At 32.4% G+C, this 21,429-nt stretch overlaps 1 protein-coding gene across 2 annotated transcripts in view; it reads left to right on the top strand.

Moving 5' to 3' along the window:
- Window positions 1-2,574: 2,574 nt before the first annotated feature.
- LOC127736534 (uncharacterized) overlaps window positions 2,575-21,429 on the top strand; it is a 52,623-nt gene continuing 33,768 nt past the window's right edge. The window contains exons 1-9 of one of the 2 annotated variants that reach the window (XM_052247097.1): window positions 2,575-2,790; window positions 10,085-10,270; window positions 10,595-10,753; window positions 11,336-11,507; window positions 13,042-13,205; window positions 13,662-13,970; window positions 14,750-15,111; window positions 19,080-19,171; window positions 20,285-20,374. In XM_052247097.1, the coding sequence (XP_052103057.1) occupies window positions 10,091-10,270; window positions 10,595-10,753; window positions 11,336-11,507; window positions 13,042-13,205; window positions 13,662-13,970; window positions 14,750-15,111; window positions 19,080-19,171; window positions 20,285-20,374 (1,528 nt within the window). In that variant the 5' untranslated portion in view covers window positions 2,575-2,790; window positions 10,085-10,090. Of the gene's footprint in view, window positions 2,791-10,084; window positions 10,271-10,594; window positions 10,754-11,335; window positions 11,508-12,185; window positions 12,429-13,041; window positions 13,206-13,661; window positions 13,971-14,749; window positions 15,112-19,079; window positions 19,172-20,284; window positions 20,375-21,429 lie in introns of those variants that run through there. The other variant, XM_052247106.1, reaches the window with a different exon arrangement.

The following is a 21,429-nucleotide window of genomic DNA, read 5'->3' as shown; positions in this document are numbered from 1 at the left end:
CATGTCCTATGGTAAAGATCGTGTCCGCTCTATATCTTGAGAACCGTTATGATTTCAAAATTTATACTTGACATGTATATAAACCAACACCAGAGGGTGTGTCATAATTTATGTACAACTTCCTAGGTCAAAGGTCAAGGTCAAAAACTTTGGTTTCAGTTGACAACCCCATGTCCAATGATAAAGATACAAATTTTTTTACCACACATTATTCACAGCGGGGCCCACAGAGGTGGCTCCCATCTCAATGATATCTACATGTAGTTACTAATGGTAAGTCAATGATGTTTGGTATGCAGTTGTATTAGCATTTGCTTGTCTCATTTCCATGGATACTGTAAATTCAGAAATTATTGCGTGCATTTATTATTGCGATTTTGTCATTTTAGACTAAAATGCGATTTTAATTTTTGCGATATTGAGAAAAATCCTGTTTAATTCATATAAAAAATTTCAAAATGCGAGTTTAAATTATTGCGATTATAACCCTGTCGCATTTTTCGTAATAATAAAAACATCGCAATAATTTCTGAATTTACAGTACTATATGGCTCCACCCATCCTCGTTGTTCATTGACTTTGAAAATTATGTTTCAGGTATTTATTTTATTATACAAGTATATTTTGGTTTGAATTATGTCATATGGTTTGGACCTCATTTTCATGATCGATATCGATTGGGCCAAGATTTCATGATGGGGACTGCTTCTTTAACTCTATATGCATGACAGAATAATAATGCAAAGAAGTGAGAAGTAGGATTCTGCTGCTTAAATTGACCAAACCTCTTTATAAAATTAAGTTCTTTAAGGAATGACTAATATTTTTCTGTCTATGAAAAAATAACATCAAAAATGGGGTGCACACTGAATAACCCGTACACAGGTTATTTAAAAGTGTGCACCACATTTTTGAGGTTATTTCAAATAGACAGAAAAAATATTACAGTTTTTCCTTATAATTTATTTCTAAATTCCATTTTTAAGGAATAAATCATGAAAAAAAAAACGCAGATGACGTCACGATCATACGAAAAAATTATGTCAATGAGCTGATAGACAAAAAACTTTCAGCCAATCAGAAGAAGTGTTACAGCAAAACATAAATTGTTAAGAATTAGAAACAAATATATTCCTTCCTACACTTCACATTTTAACAACAAAGTTGCCCTTCATCTGGACACTGTAATATCCAAAATTGATTATAGTGACTTGTGTTATTGAAATAATAAAAATAAATGTTGTGCACTCCTAGATGGGGTTTAATGTCAATATGGATGCAGTTTTTTTTAACTCTTTTCATAATTTTATCAATATATTTACTACTACACCATCTTTCAAGCATTCAGTCTTTTTCTCTTGAAAATTATACAAAAATTTGGGAATCTGGTTTTTAACAATCTTTAACTGTTTACCCGTAGGCTTCATGGACTAGTTTTTAGGCTCTTTATAAAACTTCTGTTATAATAGTATAATTTCACCCACCTTCCACTGCAACGGTACTAAAAATTTCTCTGGGTTTCCTAAAAAGGACAACCAAACAATCAATTAAAATATAAAACTCGTTGGAGCAGCTCATGAAATTGTCTCGTTTGACATAGAATCTAGTTTGAAATCGTCTATCTGTGATCCAGATATGAAGCAGACCTAGTTTCGGTAGTACCCCTAATTTCAAACCCACTTGGATATATGAGATGCAAGCACTCATTGACATTGGTTGATAGGACTTCACCAATGTATCTGAAAGTAAAATAAAAGAACCTTGCAAGATTTTATGAACAACCCACTGGAACACGAAATTTTTTGGCTAAAAAACCAACCAACCAAAATATGTTTTCCTTCAAAAGGTCGATCATTATGACGAATCATTATCACATTTGGACATTGCTCAGGATCTGAAAAAAGCAATTTGTATCTACCTTTCCCATTTTTGTAGATAAAATACTGTTTATTGAGAAGATGTAGCCAATCGTTCAGTTGACCATTGGATATAATGGTATAGAGGTTAGAAAACTCAAAGAAATAATATAGCAAAACTTGTAATAGATTGAAGATAATGGGGTAGATCTTTGATATCAGTGTAAGATATGAATGAAGTGTAGTTATTTTGTGAATCTTTGATATCAATGTAAGATATGAATTAGGTGTAGTTATTTTTTTCTTTAATATACTTTTACAGAATACGTCTTCAAACACCAATACCTTACACTAATAAGTTTGAATGGGAAGTATTAGGGCATCGAATAAGTCCACTACCAGGTATGATCGACTCCGATAATACTAGGGTACTACATTATTATATTAACAAACAAATAAAAACCAATCTTACAGATATGACTAGCAATTGAGTCAATATTATTTAGATCTGTCTGATTTAAATCCAGTACTTCATTCAGATTTGTACTTGATTAAAATCAAACATTTCATTTGCAAAAAACCTTAGTTTAGTTAGTTTTTAAAATGAATATCCTATACATTGTTGCCAAATAGTTTTTTATTTTTAGTTTTTCCAATTTTTACCTTGAAACCTAATATTGCAATCAGTAGAAATTTTAAAATAGGCTTGGAGGTTACTTTAATGTATACGGACAAATATACTCAGTGATTTTATTGACATTATTTAAAGGATGAATTCATTGAACAATGACAAGGAACTATTAAACATGTATTTTACAACTCAAAGGTAAAATACCCCAACTTTATACTACCTTGAGACTTGAGATAGATCTCATGATATTTTATTGGCAAAAAATATTGGGATTAAAAATCTGTGCAAGGCTTGGAATATAATGTAAGTATGATAAATCAACATTTAAATAACCTCTTTTTGAAATGGATAACATCAGCTAAAGCTTCTCCTTCCGAAGGGAGAAATAAGGAAACTGTACATAATATACACAAAATAAATACATTTTCGTATTTCCAGAAAATACTTCCACATACAAGGTATTGAAAGGTTGCTCGTTTAAAAGAAATAATATTTATTTTTAAAATCGATTCAATAATCTATAATTACCGTTAGCATCGGATCTTTATTCTTATTCCTCATACACGAGTTTCACCAACATAATACTGTACTTACTCCCGTAGGGATTTATCTCCTTCCTTCAAATCTTTTATGCTAATCACTCTGCAAACCACCGAGATCATACCCAAAACATATATACAATAATTCATGACAACTTTCATTAACTTTACAACATACCATCTTCCCCAAGAATGTCGTCCCCTCAAATAAATCTGTTAATGATTGAGATATCCCTTAACAATGTTTACTCAGGGAAAATATTAACGTACGTTTTGTGGATGTTCGTTCCAAACATACCAGTCGGTAAGTACTTGTCTAATAACTTAACGTTTTACGCATGACAAACGTACATTTTAGGTACGTTAAAAACGGACGTTCTACGAAAGAAAAAGAAGTGCTTAACGTATATTAAAACGTCATAAAACTAATATACCGAAGATGATATCTTCAAAATGCTGGACTTTTTGATCGAAAACATATTTGTTGCGATTGGTGGATTCAGGGGCGTTTCTTGGATATTTGAAAGAGGGGGCGTAGAATGAAATCTTTCGCCGAGCGGAGCGATGCGAAAAAAATTTTGGACCTTTTTTTGCTAAAAAACATAAAATAATTGTGAAATGCATAAATTGCCATATTCAATACAATATTAGCAGATTACGATAGTTTTTTTTTACTTTTTTTTTTTGAAAAAGGGGGGAGGGGGCGTACGCCCATTACGCCCTCACCTGGACCCGCCTCTGGATTGATATCTTAGCAGACAGTCGGTATTCCAATGGATACTGATTTCGCACCACTACTGGCCAACTTGTTCTTGTACCTACTCAAAGACAAAATAAAAAAAAACATCTTGCAAAGTTCTTTTATTTCACGTTAAGATATATTGATGCTTAAATTTCATATATCCTAGTGAACCTCCGATTATAGATACTACCGAAAGTAGAAGTTGTGCTTCATATGGAACGCCACAGCTGTCTTATGTGGTACTCTGATATTACGTTATGTTGTTTTATTATTACTTGATGATATTTTGTCTTTTCATAATATTGTTTTGACATCACGTAATGATGTTTTGATATAACTCAATATGGAATATAGTCATTACTTAATGATATTTCGATTTTACGTGATATGGTTTCGTATGGACTTGATATGGTTTTTTCATTACTTAATATGGTTTTGTCATAACTCGATTTGATTTCATCATTATTTAATGTGGTTGTGTCATTATGCAATGTGATTTTAACATTACTTGATGTGTATGTGGCTTAACGTTATGTATTTGTTTCATTAATTACATGATGTGGTTTTGTTATTTCGTAATGATGATTTGCCAATTCTTCATATGGCTTTAACATTACATAATGATGGTTCAAAATGTGACGATTTTACACAACACGATGAGTTTGTTCCTGTATTTTATGTGGTCCTGTCATTCTTTGATGTGGTTATCACATTACTTGATGAGGTAAAACCACGTGACTATTTGGGAAAAGCTAGTTCTATTTTTAAAACCGATTTTCATGTTTTATTTGCCTCGGATGAGTGGCAACCCATCGAGTTAGAGTTCAAATTAAAGTTCGGGTTACTGATCGAATTAAACTTCGAGTTAGTCTTCGATTTAAACTTCGAGTAATTTTCGATTTAGAGTCATAATGAGAATAAAAGTTCGAGTTAGCATTGAGTTTCGAGTTGAACTTCGAGTTTGAGTTACCTTTTGAGGTAGAGTTCGAGTAAGACTTGAGTCTCATTTAGATTAAGATTTCGAGTTGAAATTGGAGTTATCTAACATGAGTTCGTATTTAGATTTTCTATCGCGGATCAAGGGCTTTTGCTTGGGCTTCCGAAAAAAGGGTTAATGGGTATGCGTACAAAAGATAAACAATGTTACAGAATACAAAACACCACATAGAAATCGAAATAAAGTGAGATGTGGTGTGATTGCCAATGAGACAACTATCCGCCAGAGTTTAAATGCAGTGGATGTAAGCAATTATAGGCACCCGTAACTAATTACTTGATGAGGTAAAGCCACGTGACCATTTTGGAAAAATTAGTTCTATTTTTAGACCGATTTCCATATGTCGTTTGTTAATGTGCTTCGTATGAGTGTCGCTATCCATTGAGTTAAAGTTCAAATTAAAGTTCGTTGTTCAGAGTTATTTGTATGAAAAAGGGGAAAGGCAGACAAAAATAAGAAAAAAAAGTACAAAAAAAATATCAATATTTCGGACATAAGGGAGATATCCCCAAACCACTTGGTCCTGCCGTTTTTGACTTAGTTCTCAAATGGAAGCAGTATTATAATAAATTCGTGAAGAATTCCACGGAACCCTGTGTCTCGCCTGAGATTGCTGCTGGCATTGTAAAAGTGTAATGTTGACTGTAAAACTTCCATTTATAGCGGGTAAAAAAAAAAAAATAAAAAAATAGTTTTTCTGTACATGCTTTATCTCGATATAGAAGATTAACTCCTATACAAGTTTTATAACCATTCATGGAGGTTTACAAATTTATCATGACAAAATTGTTAATTTGGTAATATTTAATGCAAATAAAACTTATATAAAAATAAGAAGTTGTCATATGGCAAAATCAAAGGTACTTTATTCAAATGATTTGCACCACGTGACTTTGTCCCTTTTGATCAAATTACCTCCCTTAGCTTAAGATTGAAAATATAATTTATTTTAGATTAGCGGATAATCACGTCCTTTTCCGTCATGTATCTAAAACTAATGTATCTTTAAAAACTTCCTTTGGCGGATATTTACAAAAAATGCTGTGTTATTCTAAGGGAAAATGCTTAAAATTTGACTTTTTACTAAATGAGAAGGTTGAAATCATCATTTTTTTAAAAGAATTTGGCCGAAAACTTGAGAAAGTAGGTAAGTTAAAAGTTATTTAACTTTAAAATTCAACCTACAAGGTGTTTCCCTATATGCGAACAAATCATGAACAATATCTTCTTGCATATGTATTTCTGTTTTGAATCTTGCTATTTTACGATTTTCCGTCATTTTATATGATCTTATATAGCAATTATACTATGACTACGCTTCCGATTTTTAAACTAAAAAGGCCGAAAGATTTCAGAGTAGACAATGTCCATTTGTACACGGACAGAAGCCTAAAAACATGTACAATTCACCTATATGCGAACAAATTGTTCATTCGAGATAGGTATTGGCATATTGGCATTTTTATTTAAGGGGCTTATATAATCCTATTGCAATGGCTGCCGTCATGATAAGGCAAAATGGCCGCTATGCAAATTAGCAAATTACCCCAAATTTTGCCATATGTGGTATGATTGCCAATAAGACAACTCTCCACCACATACCAAATGACGTAGCAGCTAACAACTATATGTCACTGTATGGTCTTCAACAATGAGCAAAACCCATACCGCATAGTAAGCTATAACAGGTCCAGAAATGACAAATGTAAAAACAATTCAAACGAGTAACCTAACGATCTAAATGATGAAGACGCCGACGACGGAATATAGGTTTGTTGTGTCTCACTTCCGCGACATTAATATCGCAGGCTGGACACACACCAAATGACTTGTACTTTATTGTCAACAAATGAAACACTTTAAATCAACTCACACTAAAGTTACAGGGAAATGGGGGGATCTGACTAAGCGACAAAGCATCAATTCTATAAAATAAGAATTCTCCGGTTTTTTTTTTAGCGTGTATTATCATTTGAACATATACGAATATCAATCTTCTAGTATATATTTTAATAAATTCCATTCTCTGATATACCTCGCACTAAATTGAAAAAAACTAAACTTTTTGGAATATCTGTTCCACAGGTGACGACGGATATGTTCCAGTTGTCGTAACCACAATCCCGTCCTCTTTTTTTCGAATGTGACCTACCGAATTATACCAAATCAATGGGTTTATACTTTCACGAATAACACGACAGGTGCCACACGTTGAGCAGGATCTGCTTACTCTTCCGGAGCACCCGAGATCACCCCAAGATTTTGATGGATTTATATTGCCCAGTCATACCGATCTATAGAGTTAAGCCAATTGCATCTATTTTTACAGTTCTTGTGTTGTGCTGTTACACTATTCACCCATGGTAGGGTTAGGGTTTAGCGCTCACAGACATGTTTAACTGCCACGTGCACATTCCTTATGTGCCTGTTCTAAGCCAGGAGCCTGCAATTCAATGGTTTTCGTTGTTTCATGTGTGTCATATTTGTTTTTCGTAAGTTGTTTAGTTATTAGTTACGGGTGCCTATAATTGCTTACATCCACTGCATTTAAACTCTGGCGGATAGTTGTCTCATTGGCAATCACACCACATCTCACTTTATTTCGATTTCTATGTGGTGTTTTGTATTCTGTAACATTGTTTATCTTTTGTACGCATACCCATTAACCCTTTTTTCGGAAGCCCAAGCAAAAGCCCTTGATCCGCGATAGAAAATCTAAATACGAACTCATGTTATATAACTCCAATTTCAACTCGAAATCTTAATCTAAATGAGACTCAAGTCTTACTCGAACTCTACCTCAAAAGGTAACTCAAACTCGAAGTTCAACTCGAAACTCAATGCTAACTCGAACTTTTATTCTCATTATGACTCTAAATCGAAAATTACTCGAAGTTTAAATCGAAGACTAACTCGAAGTTTAATTCGATCAGTAACCCGAACTTTAATTTGAACTCTAACTCGATGGGTTGCCACACTCATCCGAGGCAAATAAAACATGAAAATCGGTTTTAAAAATAGAACTAGCTTTTCCCAAATAGTCACGTGGTTTTACCTCATCAAGTAATGTGATAACCACATCAAATACTGGAACGAACACATCATGTAGTGTAAAATCGTCAAATTTTGAAACATCATTATGTAATTTTAAAGCCATATAAGGAATTGGCAAATCATCATTACGAAATAACAAAACCACATCATGTAATGAAACAACTACATTACGTTAAGCCACATACACATCAAGTAATGTAAAAACCACATCGCATAATAATACAACCACATTAGATAATGATGAAACCACATCGAGTAATGACAAAACCATATTAAGTAATGACAAAACTATATCAAGTCCATACGAAACCATATATCATGTAATATCGAAATATCATTAAGTAATGACTACTCCATATTGAATAATATCAGAACATCATTACGTAATGTCAAAACCATATTATGTAAAGACAAAATATCATCAAGTAATAATAATACAACATAACGTAATATCAGAGTACCACATAAGATAGCGATGGCGTTCCATAGCTTCATATATTGAACTTTTCTTCGATATTGACACAGATAGATGACTTAAAACTAAAGTCTATGACAAACGTGAGGATTTCAACCTTCCAATTGTCAACTTCTCATTTCTCAGCAGTTACATATCTTCTGCTCTATCGTGTGGTGTTTACATGTCTCAGATAATACGTTATACTCGAGCATGTTCACATTATACGAAATTCATTAACAGTTGTGTCCTTCTTACACATAAACTACTCCAACAGAGGTACGAGAAAGATTAACCGAAATCAAAGGTCTCCATAACAAATTGATTAAGCGATACGAGGTGTCGGTGCATCACCTCACTAGCGACTTAGCGGTCTTAGATCATTAGATACCAGTATTGTCGTCTGACTGTAATTTAACCGATTGAATGTGTCCTATTCCCGATTATGGCATGTTGACTGAGTGAATTCGCATGGCAGATGATGCATGCATGGATTGCATGAGACGCTTATCCTGTCGATGCAACCGGATTCGCTCCTCCTTGATTTCATGCGATTCACTTGATGTTTGTTTCTTACCTTGATATAAAGATAAGGAGATGTGGTATGATTGCCAATGAGACAACTATCCACCAAAGTTCAAATGAAGTGAATATCATTGATTTGTCGAAGCACTTCATTGAATCTAAGTATAAAATATGCATTTAATAAAATTAACTCTTGCACAACGATGTCTTAATTGGTACGTCTATTCTAAATTATGTACTCTTTACACATGTTTACGGATGTTTAGCAAGCTACCACCCTACCTGCAGCAAACGCGAATATATTGACATTATTCAAACGATGCACTTTAATGCTAAATTTTATGATTATAAAACATGTTATCGAATTAAAACATATGTTTGCAACTTTCTCCTATATTTCTAAACGTTTGTTGTCAAAAGTACCCGATGACTACCTTCCAGATGCACATATCATACGTAATGGAATCTATATCATACATATCATACTACCGCGCAGTCTCTTTTGCAATATACTTGGAAGTAAATACAAATAAACTTTATATGTATTGACATAAACGTTCCAATCTTATAGTACCAGATGTGCATTTCAAAATACTCAAGGCCTATTTATCTGTATCATCTATCTGTGATGATATTGATATCAGTCACTATCGCAAGGCTTTCTCAAATCATTACAGAAAAAACAGCTCACTGGGTCGGTGCGAGGGTATCACCAGTCAAATAGTCAGCACTTCTGTGTTTACATGAAATATTATTGATACAATCATTTTTTGTAAATATTTTGTCTATAAAATTTTTGAAATATTCGTAACACTAAGATTTTTTTACCTCCAGGAATAGATAGTCTAAACCGTTTTGGCACCTCTCTTTTTGTTCACAATGCTCTTCAACTTCGTACTCGATTTGTCCTGTCAATTGTGATCGATCTTATGTCTGACATAACCAATTATGATTCTGATATCTCTGATGAGTAACATATATGATAAAGTGTATATGCTATGTTTATTTTCTTCAACAATACACTCCGTATAATTTTCCAACTTTATTATATGGTGTCTCGGTTGATATGAGTGTAATATTGAAATATCCAATGTACAAGATGTTTCAAAGCAATCCAAGGAATAAGCTGCAATGTGATGAAAAAAATGGTGATGTTGTTTACGGAAGCACACGAAGGAATCTACGAAACAGATAGGAAAATTAAAAAAAAAAGTTTTTGTTTTAAGAAACCAAGTATTTTTGTTATCATATTGACCGGTTTAATTTACTCCATCTATATATTATAGGTGACAATGGTATCAATGAGCGCATACCTTACATCAGTATTCTTGTTTCTGAATGTTCTTGTATCGACCATACAATACTGTCCAAGTATAAGTGGTGATTCCGTGTCATGGTGGATCCTATACCAACAGAAAGACAGACCTTTCATACATTACTATGTCGATAGTACTAACAATGAAAACATAACGGTGAGTCTATTTGTAGGAATTTTCAGCATGTTTGTATACGATTTGCATATATTACGTAGATAAGTTATGAGAAGTATTATAATAAGGAAGTTTATTACAGGTAACGTTACATTGATATATATGCTATCATTTAAGTTTACAGATCAAACTTAATTTGACACTTCAGTAATCAATCAATTAATTCAGATTGATTTCCTATTGCTGCAATCTGTTCAATGTATTCGTAACGGAATTTGTTATCGTTATATGTATAAATCCTCTGGTATTATAATTAAATGAACAAACACAATAAAATATTTGTCTTATATTAATTTTTTTCGTCAGGTTCATTTTCCAGAAAAAGCTGACAGTGTTTTATCGCGTGTGATACTGTCCATTATAAATACTGAGTCTGCAGAGTATATGGTTTATTTCAGCGATTTTCTAAACGCAAAAAATATCGCAGATATCAAGCAGTCTCCAATGAGATCGCAATGGATGCATGTACGTATGTTTTCCTAGATTTAATGCATTTCTTTTATTTCCTATTTTTTACTTGTCTATGCACATAATGTTTGCTGTTTATTTTTCAAACCAATACCTTTTGTTGTAAACCATATATTTCATTTTCTATATATAATGTAGTTTAGGTGCATCATGTATAACTCATGTATAATTTGATTCATTGTCCGGCTTTGACTAAATGTTAAAAAAAGAAAACTTATTTAAAAGTGGCAGTTTCAATTGTTATAGCATACACGTGAAATGATTTGCTCAAATACATATACATGTATTGCTTACATTTGACATTTTTACCTATTATGTCTGTTTGTTTTGTTCACACATTGTTGTCAGTATAATGGAATTTTATTCGACTGTCATACAAGTGAAAGGTTGAGCTAGCTATGAACTAAGGTTTAATCCACCATTTTCTGCATAAGGAAATGCCTGTACCAAGTTAGGAATATTACAGTTGTTTTCCATTCGTTTGATGTGTTTGAGCTTTTGATTTTGCAATTTGATAAGGGACTTTCCATTTTGAATTTTCCTTGGAGTTCGGTAGTTTTGTTATTTTACATTTTACAGGGTATTTTTGCCACAGATAACTCATGGAAATCTGGAACCTGGTTACTAAGCAATAATCTTCTTTTTCCACCAACAAAAGATAGTAATTTAGTTTCACCAGAATCAAGACAGTGGATATTGTCTACTATTGGAGATAGTGCAGTAGATTTGTTTTATGTTTGTATATCAGCGGGTAAGATGTTTGTTTATCAGTATTAGAGATGTATGCATATCACGGGGAAAGATGTAAGCGTATAAGGGATAGAATTTCTATATATGTTTGTATTAGTTTGTAGTATGTCTGTATATCAGCGGGTAACATGTTTGTATATTAGCGGCTCAGATGTCTTTATACCAGTTGGTAAGATGTATGTCTATTAGTTAGTAGTATGTCTGTATATCAGCGGGTAACATGTTTGTATATTAGCGGCTCAGATGTCTTTATACCAGTTGGAAAGATGTCTGTATATTAGTTAGTAGCATGTCTGTATATCAGCGGGTAACATGTTTGTATATTAGCAGGTAACATGTTTGTATATTAGTGGCTCAGATGTCTTTATATAAGTTGATAATATGTCTGTTGTTTTGTTAGTAGAATGTCTCTTTGTCATGGGAAACATATATCTTTTTCATGGGGAAGAATTCTCTTTATTATAGGGAAGTGTACTCTTATTACTGGGAAATGTTCTCTTTATTATAGGGAAGTGTACTCTTATTATGGGGAAATGATCTCTTTATTATAGGGAAGTGTACTCTTATTATGTGGAAGTGTTCTCTTTATTATGGGGAAGAGTATTCTTATTATGGGGAATAGTTCTCTGTAATATGGTGAAATATGTCTCTTTATTAGCGGTAGGATATCAATTTATCAGCGGTTAAGATATCTGTACATCAGTTGAAACAGATGTCTGTATATCATGTGGTTAGATGTATGTTTATCATGTGGTCAGATGCTTGTATTTATATATTAGCGGGTTAGCTGTCAGTCTACTAGTTGGCAGTATGCCTGAATATCAGCGGGATAGATGCGTCTTTGGATCAAAGGCTTGTTTGCCTGAATATCAGTTGGTATGATGAATGCACGTCAGTTGGTGAGATTTCTGTATATCAGCTGGTAAGATGTATGCATAGTAGCGCGTAAGGTGTCTTTATATCGAGGGTAATATGTCTTCAGATAAGCGGCTTATTTGGCTGTATATCAGTTGTTGACTGCACGTCAATTTGTATGGTGTCTTTAACATGCAAAATATTTTGTTTCATTAAAGAGTTGTGTGATGTGTTTGAGCTTTTGAATGTTGCCATTTGACAAATCTGTTTTGAATTTTTCTTTGAGTTCAGTATTTTTGTTAATTTAATGTTTTCGTTTCATTGAGTGACACCAAGAGTTCTTTGATTTGATTATATTCTAATGTACAGCCATTTTTATAGTAGATACATTTGATTAATATATAGATATTTATGTTTCAATTGAAATTCTTATGTAAGTTATCGATTGAATTCAACCGTATATAGTAACTAAATAGCTTTCTTTTCGACATATAATTCTAGGCAATTTTTTAAAAAAGTTAACTTTTCAATAATTTTGAATTTAGAAATTAATTTTGAAACTTCACATTCATTTAATATTTTATCTTGCCTTTTTATTATGTAGAATTAATGCAATGTTTACCCGAAATTCAATTACACATTTTACTAATTCATTGAATAATGGATGGAATTTTACACAGATAGCAACAAAGATGTTCAAAGTATATTTGGGAAAATATTAGCTGGGAACCCATTCATCTTCAATCAGAGAATAAACGAAAACGCATTCATGAAAGCATATCTACAAGACGTACGGCCACTTAATTCATCATTTAGCTTGCATGCATCTGCAAACCTTTTTTTGGTAAGACTTGTTTAGAAAGCATATACACATATTGAATTAACATTAACTGCTTTGCTTTTCAAACCCATATACTGAATATCATGGTTTCAAGAGATTTGAAAAGCTCAACTGAGGAAGTATATATACAGGTAAAAATGAATCCATTGATATTCATTTCAACTATTTATATACATAGTAAAAACTTGACGAAAAGATGATTAAAATCAAAATAAAACATAACATAACAAAAAGACGTGGTAAATAGGTAAGCTAATTAATCTGAGTATAATATGAAAATCTTAATCAATGTAAAATGAGGCGATCTGTAATGATTGCCAATGCTTCAACTATCCACCAAAGATCAAAGGACAAGGATATAAGTAATAACATACCATTTCAGTAAAAGTAATTTATTATAGAAACAAGATTATTAAGCTTTTATCATTCACAGTTTTTTAGTTTTATTATTATTTACAGAATTGCGTGTATGCCACAAGGAATGAGACACAACAACACTGTTTATTCAAATACTCTGTGGAGACTGGAACTGAAATAACTGTCTTTACAAGACCACGGGGGATGATCAAACGTTCCAGATCATTTTGCTACAATGCACAGTCTCAACATGTGTACGAGTTTGGTGTGCTCGAACAAACCTCATCTGATAACACAGGGAAGACAAGTAATTCTATGTTTGTGTTAACAGATAATAAGGATTCTCCTGCTTCAGGTATTACCTGCTTTGGACAAGATATATCTGCCAGTACAGAGACCGTTGCAATCATGGTTAGTTTTGTATATTTTGTTTTGTTTATTTTTTTTTAGTCTCAACTAACATCTTTTATGTAAATTAGCATATATATATACTTCTTTGTCATTTATTTTCAAATTTTAAACATTTACAGGTACAGACAATGTAAACGATCGACATTTCAAAGATTATACTCTAAGATTTTTTAAACATGCAAAACCCCTCTGTTTATAGCATTGACCGATGTAAAGTCATACAATTTCGTCTATTTTACACATTTCTCATATTTCTTTTTTTCTGATGTAACTTATTCATGTCCAAATTGTGTTAATTCTATGAATCCCTAATTTTCTTTTTTAATGATTCTTTTTACCAATTGGCTACACATAGATACTCTTAACTCTTCTTTGTTAAGAAAGTTGTTTGTTTTTACAGTGATTAATATTATAACACAATGTTGACCTCTGTTGCCCGCACATTGTTGTCAGTATAATGGAATTTTATGCGACTGTCATACAAGTGAGATGTTTATCTAGCTATAAAATTAGGTTCAATCCACCATTTTCTACATAAGGAAATGCCTGTACCAAGTCAGGAATATGACAGTTGTTTTCCATCGGTTTATTGTGTTATAAGGACTTTCCCTTTTCAATTTTCCATGGAGTTAGTTATTTTTGTTATTTTACTTTTTAGAAGTGTGAATTTGTTAGTAAACCTGAACTCTTGAGAATTATATGTGTTTTACACAATTTAGGTATGAAAGAACGCATTCCTTTTATTTCCTTATTTTTGACTTATATCTTAACATCTCTAGATTTGTGTCCGTCTACCAGGACTTTACAAAAATATCATAGAATCTTCTGAAGTCAGTACTTGGACCTGCCCACAGCAGAAACAGCCTACATCACACAAAACCAGTATCTCTCGTCCTAATGACAATACAGTGTCTTCGCCGTTAGTTTCTGCAGGACATCTTACAAGTAACGAAATACAAAGCGAGAAAACAGAGGATATTGAACATGAAAATGCAGAGCATGATCCCAGAGAAAAACAATATACGAAATTCTGTGATTTACACGATTGTTCTATGCCAAATGAAAACCTAAATATCTATTCAGAAGTTGAGAAAAATATACAGAGTAAACCATTTCAGAAGTCAGAAAAAGTTAGCAAAAGGTAATTTATAATGAATATTGTTAATACTTATATTTGATTCAAATTTAAGAAAGACCATCAATATATAATATAAACAGGTAACAAGACAGTTAGAAGTGTATATGTTTTTTTAATTGACAAACATATGTGCTTTTAATGAGTTGCCCTGACTAAAATATAAATGAACTTAGAATTGTATTCAACATTTCTTTCCCAGAGTTTCTAAAAAGTTCAATTTAAGTATGTTCTTTCAAACAAAGAAAGTTACAATGGGACTGTTAAAGCTATCAAATGAGAAAACATTACTTTTGGAGTAAAGGAAAAGTAGGAAAAATATCTTTTAAAAATATGACTGGTATTAACTAAAACAACACTCATTATGTTCAAAATACACATATGTGTGATGGTTACCCAATTGAATTATCCATAGAATTTTGGACAATTATTAGCTACTTTATAAGATTGGTATTTACAGTAATATATTTAGATTTAGAAAGAAGAACTAGATACCATAGATAATTCATTATGGAGTTTTCATATGGTCTCTCGTCTCTGGCATGCACTAATCAATTGAATTGGCAACTACCGTTGAATGTCAAAATAATTTCTTTTGATAGCTTTGACAATATTGAATTAATTAAAAAAGAAAAAAAATATCGCACCAAATTACAAATTACATTGCCAAATTTAAATGTTCTAAAAACATTATTTAAAGGAAAACCTGAACTTCCAAAAATACTCTCTGAAGATAAATATGACAAATACCTGAACACTGGGTTGCTCATTGTAGACCTAATAATAAAAAGTAATTTTGTTCTCTTTCTTTTCACATCAAGAGTGACTGGGGAATAGAAATATGGTCCTCTTCCGACCGGCAGTAAAACCCTTGCCAAAGTGGGGCGTCCGTCTTGCTGTGCATGATGTACAAGTAGGTTGCAACGTCAGGTCAGAATGGGGAGGTTAAATCCGATGCCTCTTGTAAAGAGAGTACCACACTCTCTGCACGTTAAGAACCCTTGGAACAACTCTTTGAGGGGTCCGTAGGTGGTCAGGTGTAAGGACAAAATTCTGCTATCTAATTTACCCTCATTTTCCAGTTGCAGTCTAAATTTCCCCGACCTTCATTCCGGACGGCATCTATTACAGGACTAATCTATAGGATTCATTGTTAAAATGTTCTCATCCTGAACATGTATGAAATATTTGCCACTGGATGTTACGCAACCAACTCCACAAATATATCCAAGAAAGAGAAACTATTTTCTCATTGGTTCTCATAATGTAAGCATTGATGTTTTATCTTAATCAGGCAAATTTTGCTTACATGAAATTCATGTGAAAAATGTCACGCGAAATTCACCTCAAACGGGCTTATACATGAAGCTCACATGAAATTTTTCATGTGAATTTCACGTGAATTTCACATGAACTATTACAAAAATAAATTTTTTATGTTTTTTCATGATTTTAATTAAATTTGAAATTTAATAGTTTTTTGAATAACTTTATTTTTTAAATGCACGTGAATTTCATTGAAAAAATTCATGGATTTTCATGTGAAATTCAAATGAGTTATACACTGAGATTCATGAACTGATTTCACGTGATTTTCACGTATGAGCTCGTTTGAGGTGAAAGTCCCGTGAATTTCACGTGAGATCCACATGAATTTAAATTCATGTGAAATTCATGTGAGTGAAATTTCCCTGTGTATGTTATACAATGATATATTCAATTGTTCTTTTGATTCTAAATTTTACTATTTTCCGGATGTCATTCTGTATACTTTTGTTAATACATATTGTGCCGGCCGAAGCAAATTCATTATAAAAAAGTAAATGATTACATCAGAGCATGTCGATATTCCTCAAGTTATTGTTTTTAATTGATAATTTTGATGAAAAAAAGGAAAACGTCTCAGTTCTTAAATCATAAAACATTCCGAAAATATACTATTATATAAATGTTTTTTTATTAGTTGTTATTGGCTTTGAACTAGCATTCAGTAAGTTAATGATAACCACACGTTATAAATTTCATTCATCCAAAGCGCTTTCCTATATTTACCTTCATCAGAACTGAACATATTGTATTCTTTTGATAGGTGTGTTTGTGCTTTGTATCGATCTGATGAGTTGATCCCTTTCAACTGATTTTTATAGTTTGTTCTTATGTAACCACTATCCAATGTTAGGGGAGGGTTGAGCCCCCGCAACATGTTTAACCCCGCCACATTTTGTATGTGCCAGTCCGAAGTATGGATCCAGCAATTCAGTGTTTGTCGTTTGTTGCTTTTTTTTTCGGTTTTAGTTTTGTACATAAATCAGAGCGTTAGTTTTTTTTTTTCTCGTTTGAATTGTTCTGCATGTGTCATTTCGGGGCCTTTTATAGCTTGTCATGCGGTAGAGTGTTTATCATTGTTGTAGGCCGCACAGTGACCTAAACTTGCTCTCTTCTACGTCATTTGGTATTTGGTGTAGAGTTGTCGTATCGGCAATCATAATACATCTGCACATGTTTATATTATTGTCACGATGTGTAATTTATTTGAAGTCATTTACTAGATGGTTTCCCATTGATCATCGGACATGTAATACAAATCACACTCTGTTAAATAAATAGTTGTTAATGTAGCTAGCCGTACATTCAAAATAACGTTATTTTCTTTTTGAATGAAAATTTTAACTGCTGAAGACTAAATACAAATATCTTAATGACAGCTTGTCATTGTTAGCACATAATATCAGATAGAACTATATGAATGATGGAATATCAGTCCATGAAGATGTAAGTTCCTAGGACCTAGAAGATTGTAGATATGGAATTGAAACATATGCCGACATCTTTTGAAAGAATTAACAGAAAAATAAACCACCAATTCTGGTAAACCCCGTCTACCGCGAGGCCATTCATTTGTTAACATAACATAAAATAAACAGATACATCATATCGTACAAACTAAAGTACCAGTCAGCATAGTTTAGCTTTTGAACTAGTAAAAAAAGAAGAAATAACAACAACAAAAAACCCCAAAAACAAGTAAACATTTGGAAAATAAGAGCTACAGTGAAGCGATATTTATTTGTCGAAATGAGCATCTGGCGCAGTAAAATAATGACAGATTCAGGTTCTCATTATGTTTTACTATACTATACTATCAATTACAAAATGTGTTCTTTTGGCGTCTTTGGGAGATTAATTTGTATGTTTGTTTATGTTATTTTTTTCATATCAACTGTGTTGTATATCTTTGAAAGAGGGACGAAAGATACCAGAGGGACAGTCAAACTCATAGATCGAAAACAAACTGACAACGCCATGGCCAAAAATAAAAAGACAAACAGACAAATAATAGTACAGATGACACAACATAGAAAACCAAAGACTAAGCAACACGAACCCCACCAAAAACTGGGGGTGATCTCAGGTGCTCCGGAAGGGTAAGCAGATCCTGCTCCACATGTGGCACCCGTCGTGTTGCTTATGTTATTACAAATCCGGTAAATAGTCTAATTCGGTAAGTCACATTCGTGAAAAGGGAGGGTAGTGTAGTTACGACATAAGGAACATATATCTGATATATCTGTGCACAGCTTTGGCTGCTTGGTCCCAATTATGTTTGTTTGTGCTGCTCACACAATTTTGTCAATATACCGGAACTTATAAACAAGGGTCATACAAGCGAACAAGCGGGAGTTTAACCACCAATAACACTAGGTTTAAGGACCATTTTCTCTGGAAAATGCGTGTACCAAGTCAAGAATATCACATGTAATTATCAGTCGTTACATTGGTTGAAATACATGATATAGTCGAGCGTTTGGTTTTATTTGTCAGGTTTTATGGACTTCCCCTTCTTGAATTTACATTGAAGTTCGGTATTTCATATAAATACGTTTTTATTGTTAATATCTTGCAAAATATTAGTTGAATGAATATAACAGAATTTTACTATTCATATATTTCCCCTTTTTAATTTACCTTTATAGCTTTGATGATATGGTTACTGACATTCAAATGCATGAGACAATGAAGATGCCCTCAAAATTGAAGAAAGAACAGAAAATCCCAAAGAGACCAAGTAAGTTGTATTTAAGAGATTTGTGACATAAGATTTATGCCATATGCAAATGATCTATAATTATTACTAAAATATTCTTTTTATACATGTAGTCTATATCTTAATTAGTTACCGACTCCATTGTCCGATACATATCTTGGTCAATTAATATAATGTCTGTTGAAGTTTATCCTTAGCTTCATTGGAGATCATCTACATTTCTTACAGCGACCAACTGGCTGTCAAACGTTTTGTCTCTCTGCATTAAAACGGAAAACATAAAAAAATCAACTGCTTTAAATCAAATTTGATCTAATGTATAGTGATCGAATTGAGCTTTCAACACAATTAAGATGATATAATTTAATACGAGAAACGGTTAGAGTTTTAAAGGATATCAAAAGTGTTCCGTGTTCTAATTTGGATTAAGTTAGTAAAAATTCTAGTATCTATAAATTTTTGGATACGATTTTTTATCCAATCCATAACAGAAATAAATTAAAAAAACAGAATTACAATGAAAAAAAGAAACAGTCGACAAAAAGTAAAATAACAAAAATACCGAACTCCAAGGGAAACTCAAAACGGAAAGTCCCTATTCAAATGTCAAAATCAAAAGCTAAAACACATCAAACGAATGGAAAACAACTGTCATATACCTGACTGAGTACAGGCATTCCTTGTGTAGAAAATGGTGGATTAAACCTGGTTTTATAACTATCTAAACCTCTCACTTGCATGACAATCGCATAACAAATTCCATTATATTGACAACAATGTGTGGACAAAACAAACAGACATAACAGGTGAAAATGTAAAAAATTGGAGTACAGTAGTTAACATTGTGTTATAATTTAAATCACTATAAAAACAAACAAATATTTCAACAACAACAAAAAAAACCAAATTGGCATATAGGCAAAGCACATAAACAAGTGTTTTTAAAATGTGTTTACTAAGAAACATTCATAAAAATGTAAGCGAAGAACTTAAATCATACTTTCACATTTTAAGGAATAGATTACCTTAGCTGTATTTTGCAAAACGTAGACATTAAAAATATACACCAAAGCCAAACATGGGATTTTTTATTCAGTATTTGTTGCTGTTTATAACATAAGTTTTATTTTCTAGGTATTCAATTGCGGTATTCCGATGACGAAACAATGATGAATAAGTATTTGCTTAAGACTGAACAAGCTGTATTGGGATTATTTTGCAATGGTAAATACCTGAAGTTCGTGTTATTTAGTTTTTAGTGTCTTCAAAAACATCATCTCGTATATTTCTTTTCTAATTAATGAAAAGCTAAAATAAATCTAGAACCTAAGCTTTTATTTAATTCAGTGATTCTTTTGTTTGAGACAGTAATATTCCAATTTTCAATATGAATTTTAAGGAAGAAGAAATATGGTAAAGTAAAGATTTCAACATCGCTTCCCAAGTTAAAAATATATGTAGCTTGTATTACTTGTTTTTGCATGTCTGTCAAAGTACCGATAATGTAACCATATTGATTCAAATGTTGTGTTAAATAATAAATATGTTATGAAATAAGTCATTACGGAAGAAAAAAAAATAAATACTTTATTCACATACACAATTATGCAGTATAATGATCATTTGAGTAATCATCTGTGTCATTGTAAGCAATATAAGAGGATGACAATTTAAAATCAGTTATAGTACCTTCTATATGACGAAACCGATTTATGATTATTTTGAATATAATACAGTGACTGCGAAAATATACCTGATTAAATCAGCACAATGTTAACATCAGTCTATTACAATCAAAAATTCGAAAGTCTGCAAAGACCAATATGCATTCTGACAAAGCTATGAGATCATGTTGATCGTCTTCTTCGTGGTCATTCAATGATTATTCATCGGTTTATAATCATTTTGTTAGGTGTATAAGCCTCTACATTTTCGCCCTAGTGTGGTTTTGAATACACGACCCTAGTTTCGATCTGTTGTGTTTCATGTCGTTCATCATTCCCTGTTTTCAGAACGGCGGTGTGTAAACTTTACGATTCTGACGTTCCGGCATTTCCATAAACCAACACGAATATATATATATACTTTTCACTTTTTTGGTCTTTTGGAAAATGTTGTTTGTGCTGTATTTAGACCCCTCTACCAAGAAATTTGTTTTACATGCACACGTATAAAAATTGCGGTTTTTATCCAACGCAATCATAGGTTTGAACGTTGTTTTCAATTTAGACTTGTTTATATTTTTTCGTTTGGGCTTGTATTATATTTTCCTTCGGGTT

Source organism: Mytilus californianus, unplaced genomic scaffold (genome assembly GCF_021869535.1).
Source record: "Mytilus californianus isolate M0D057914Y unplaced genomic scaffold, xbMytCali1.0.p SCAF_1, whole genome shotgun sequence".
In the NCBI taxonomy this organism is placed as follows: domain Eukaryota; kingdom Metazoa; phylum Mollusca; class Bivalvia; order Mytilida; family Mytilidae; genus Mytilus; species Mytilus californianus.
The sequence above is the reverse complement of the archived record's forward strand: the minus strand, read 5'-3'. Positions and strand labels throughout refer to the sequence as shown.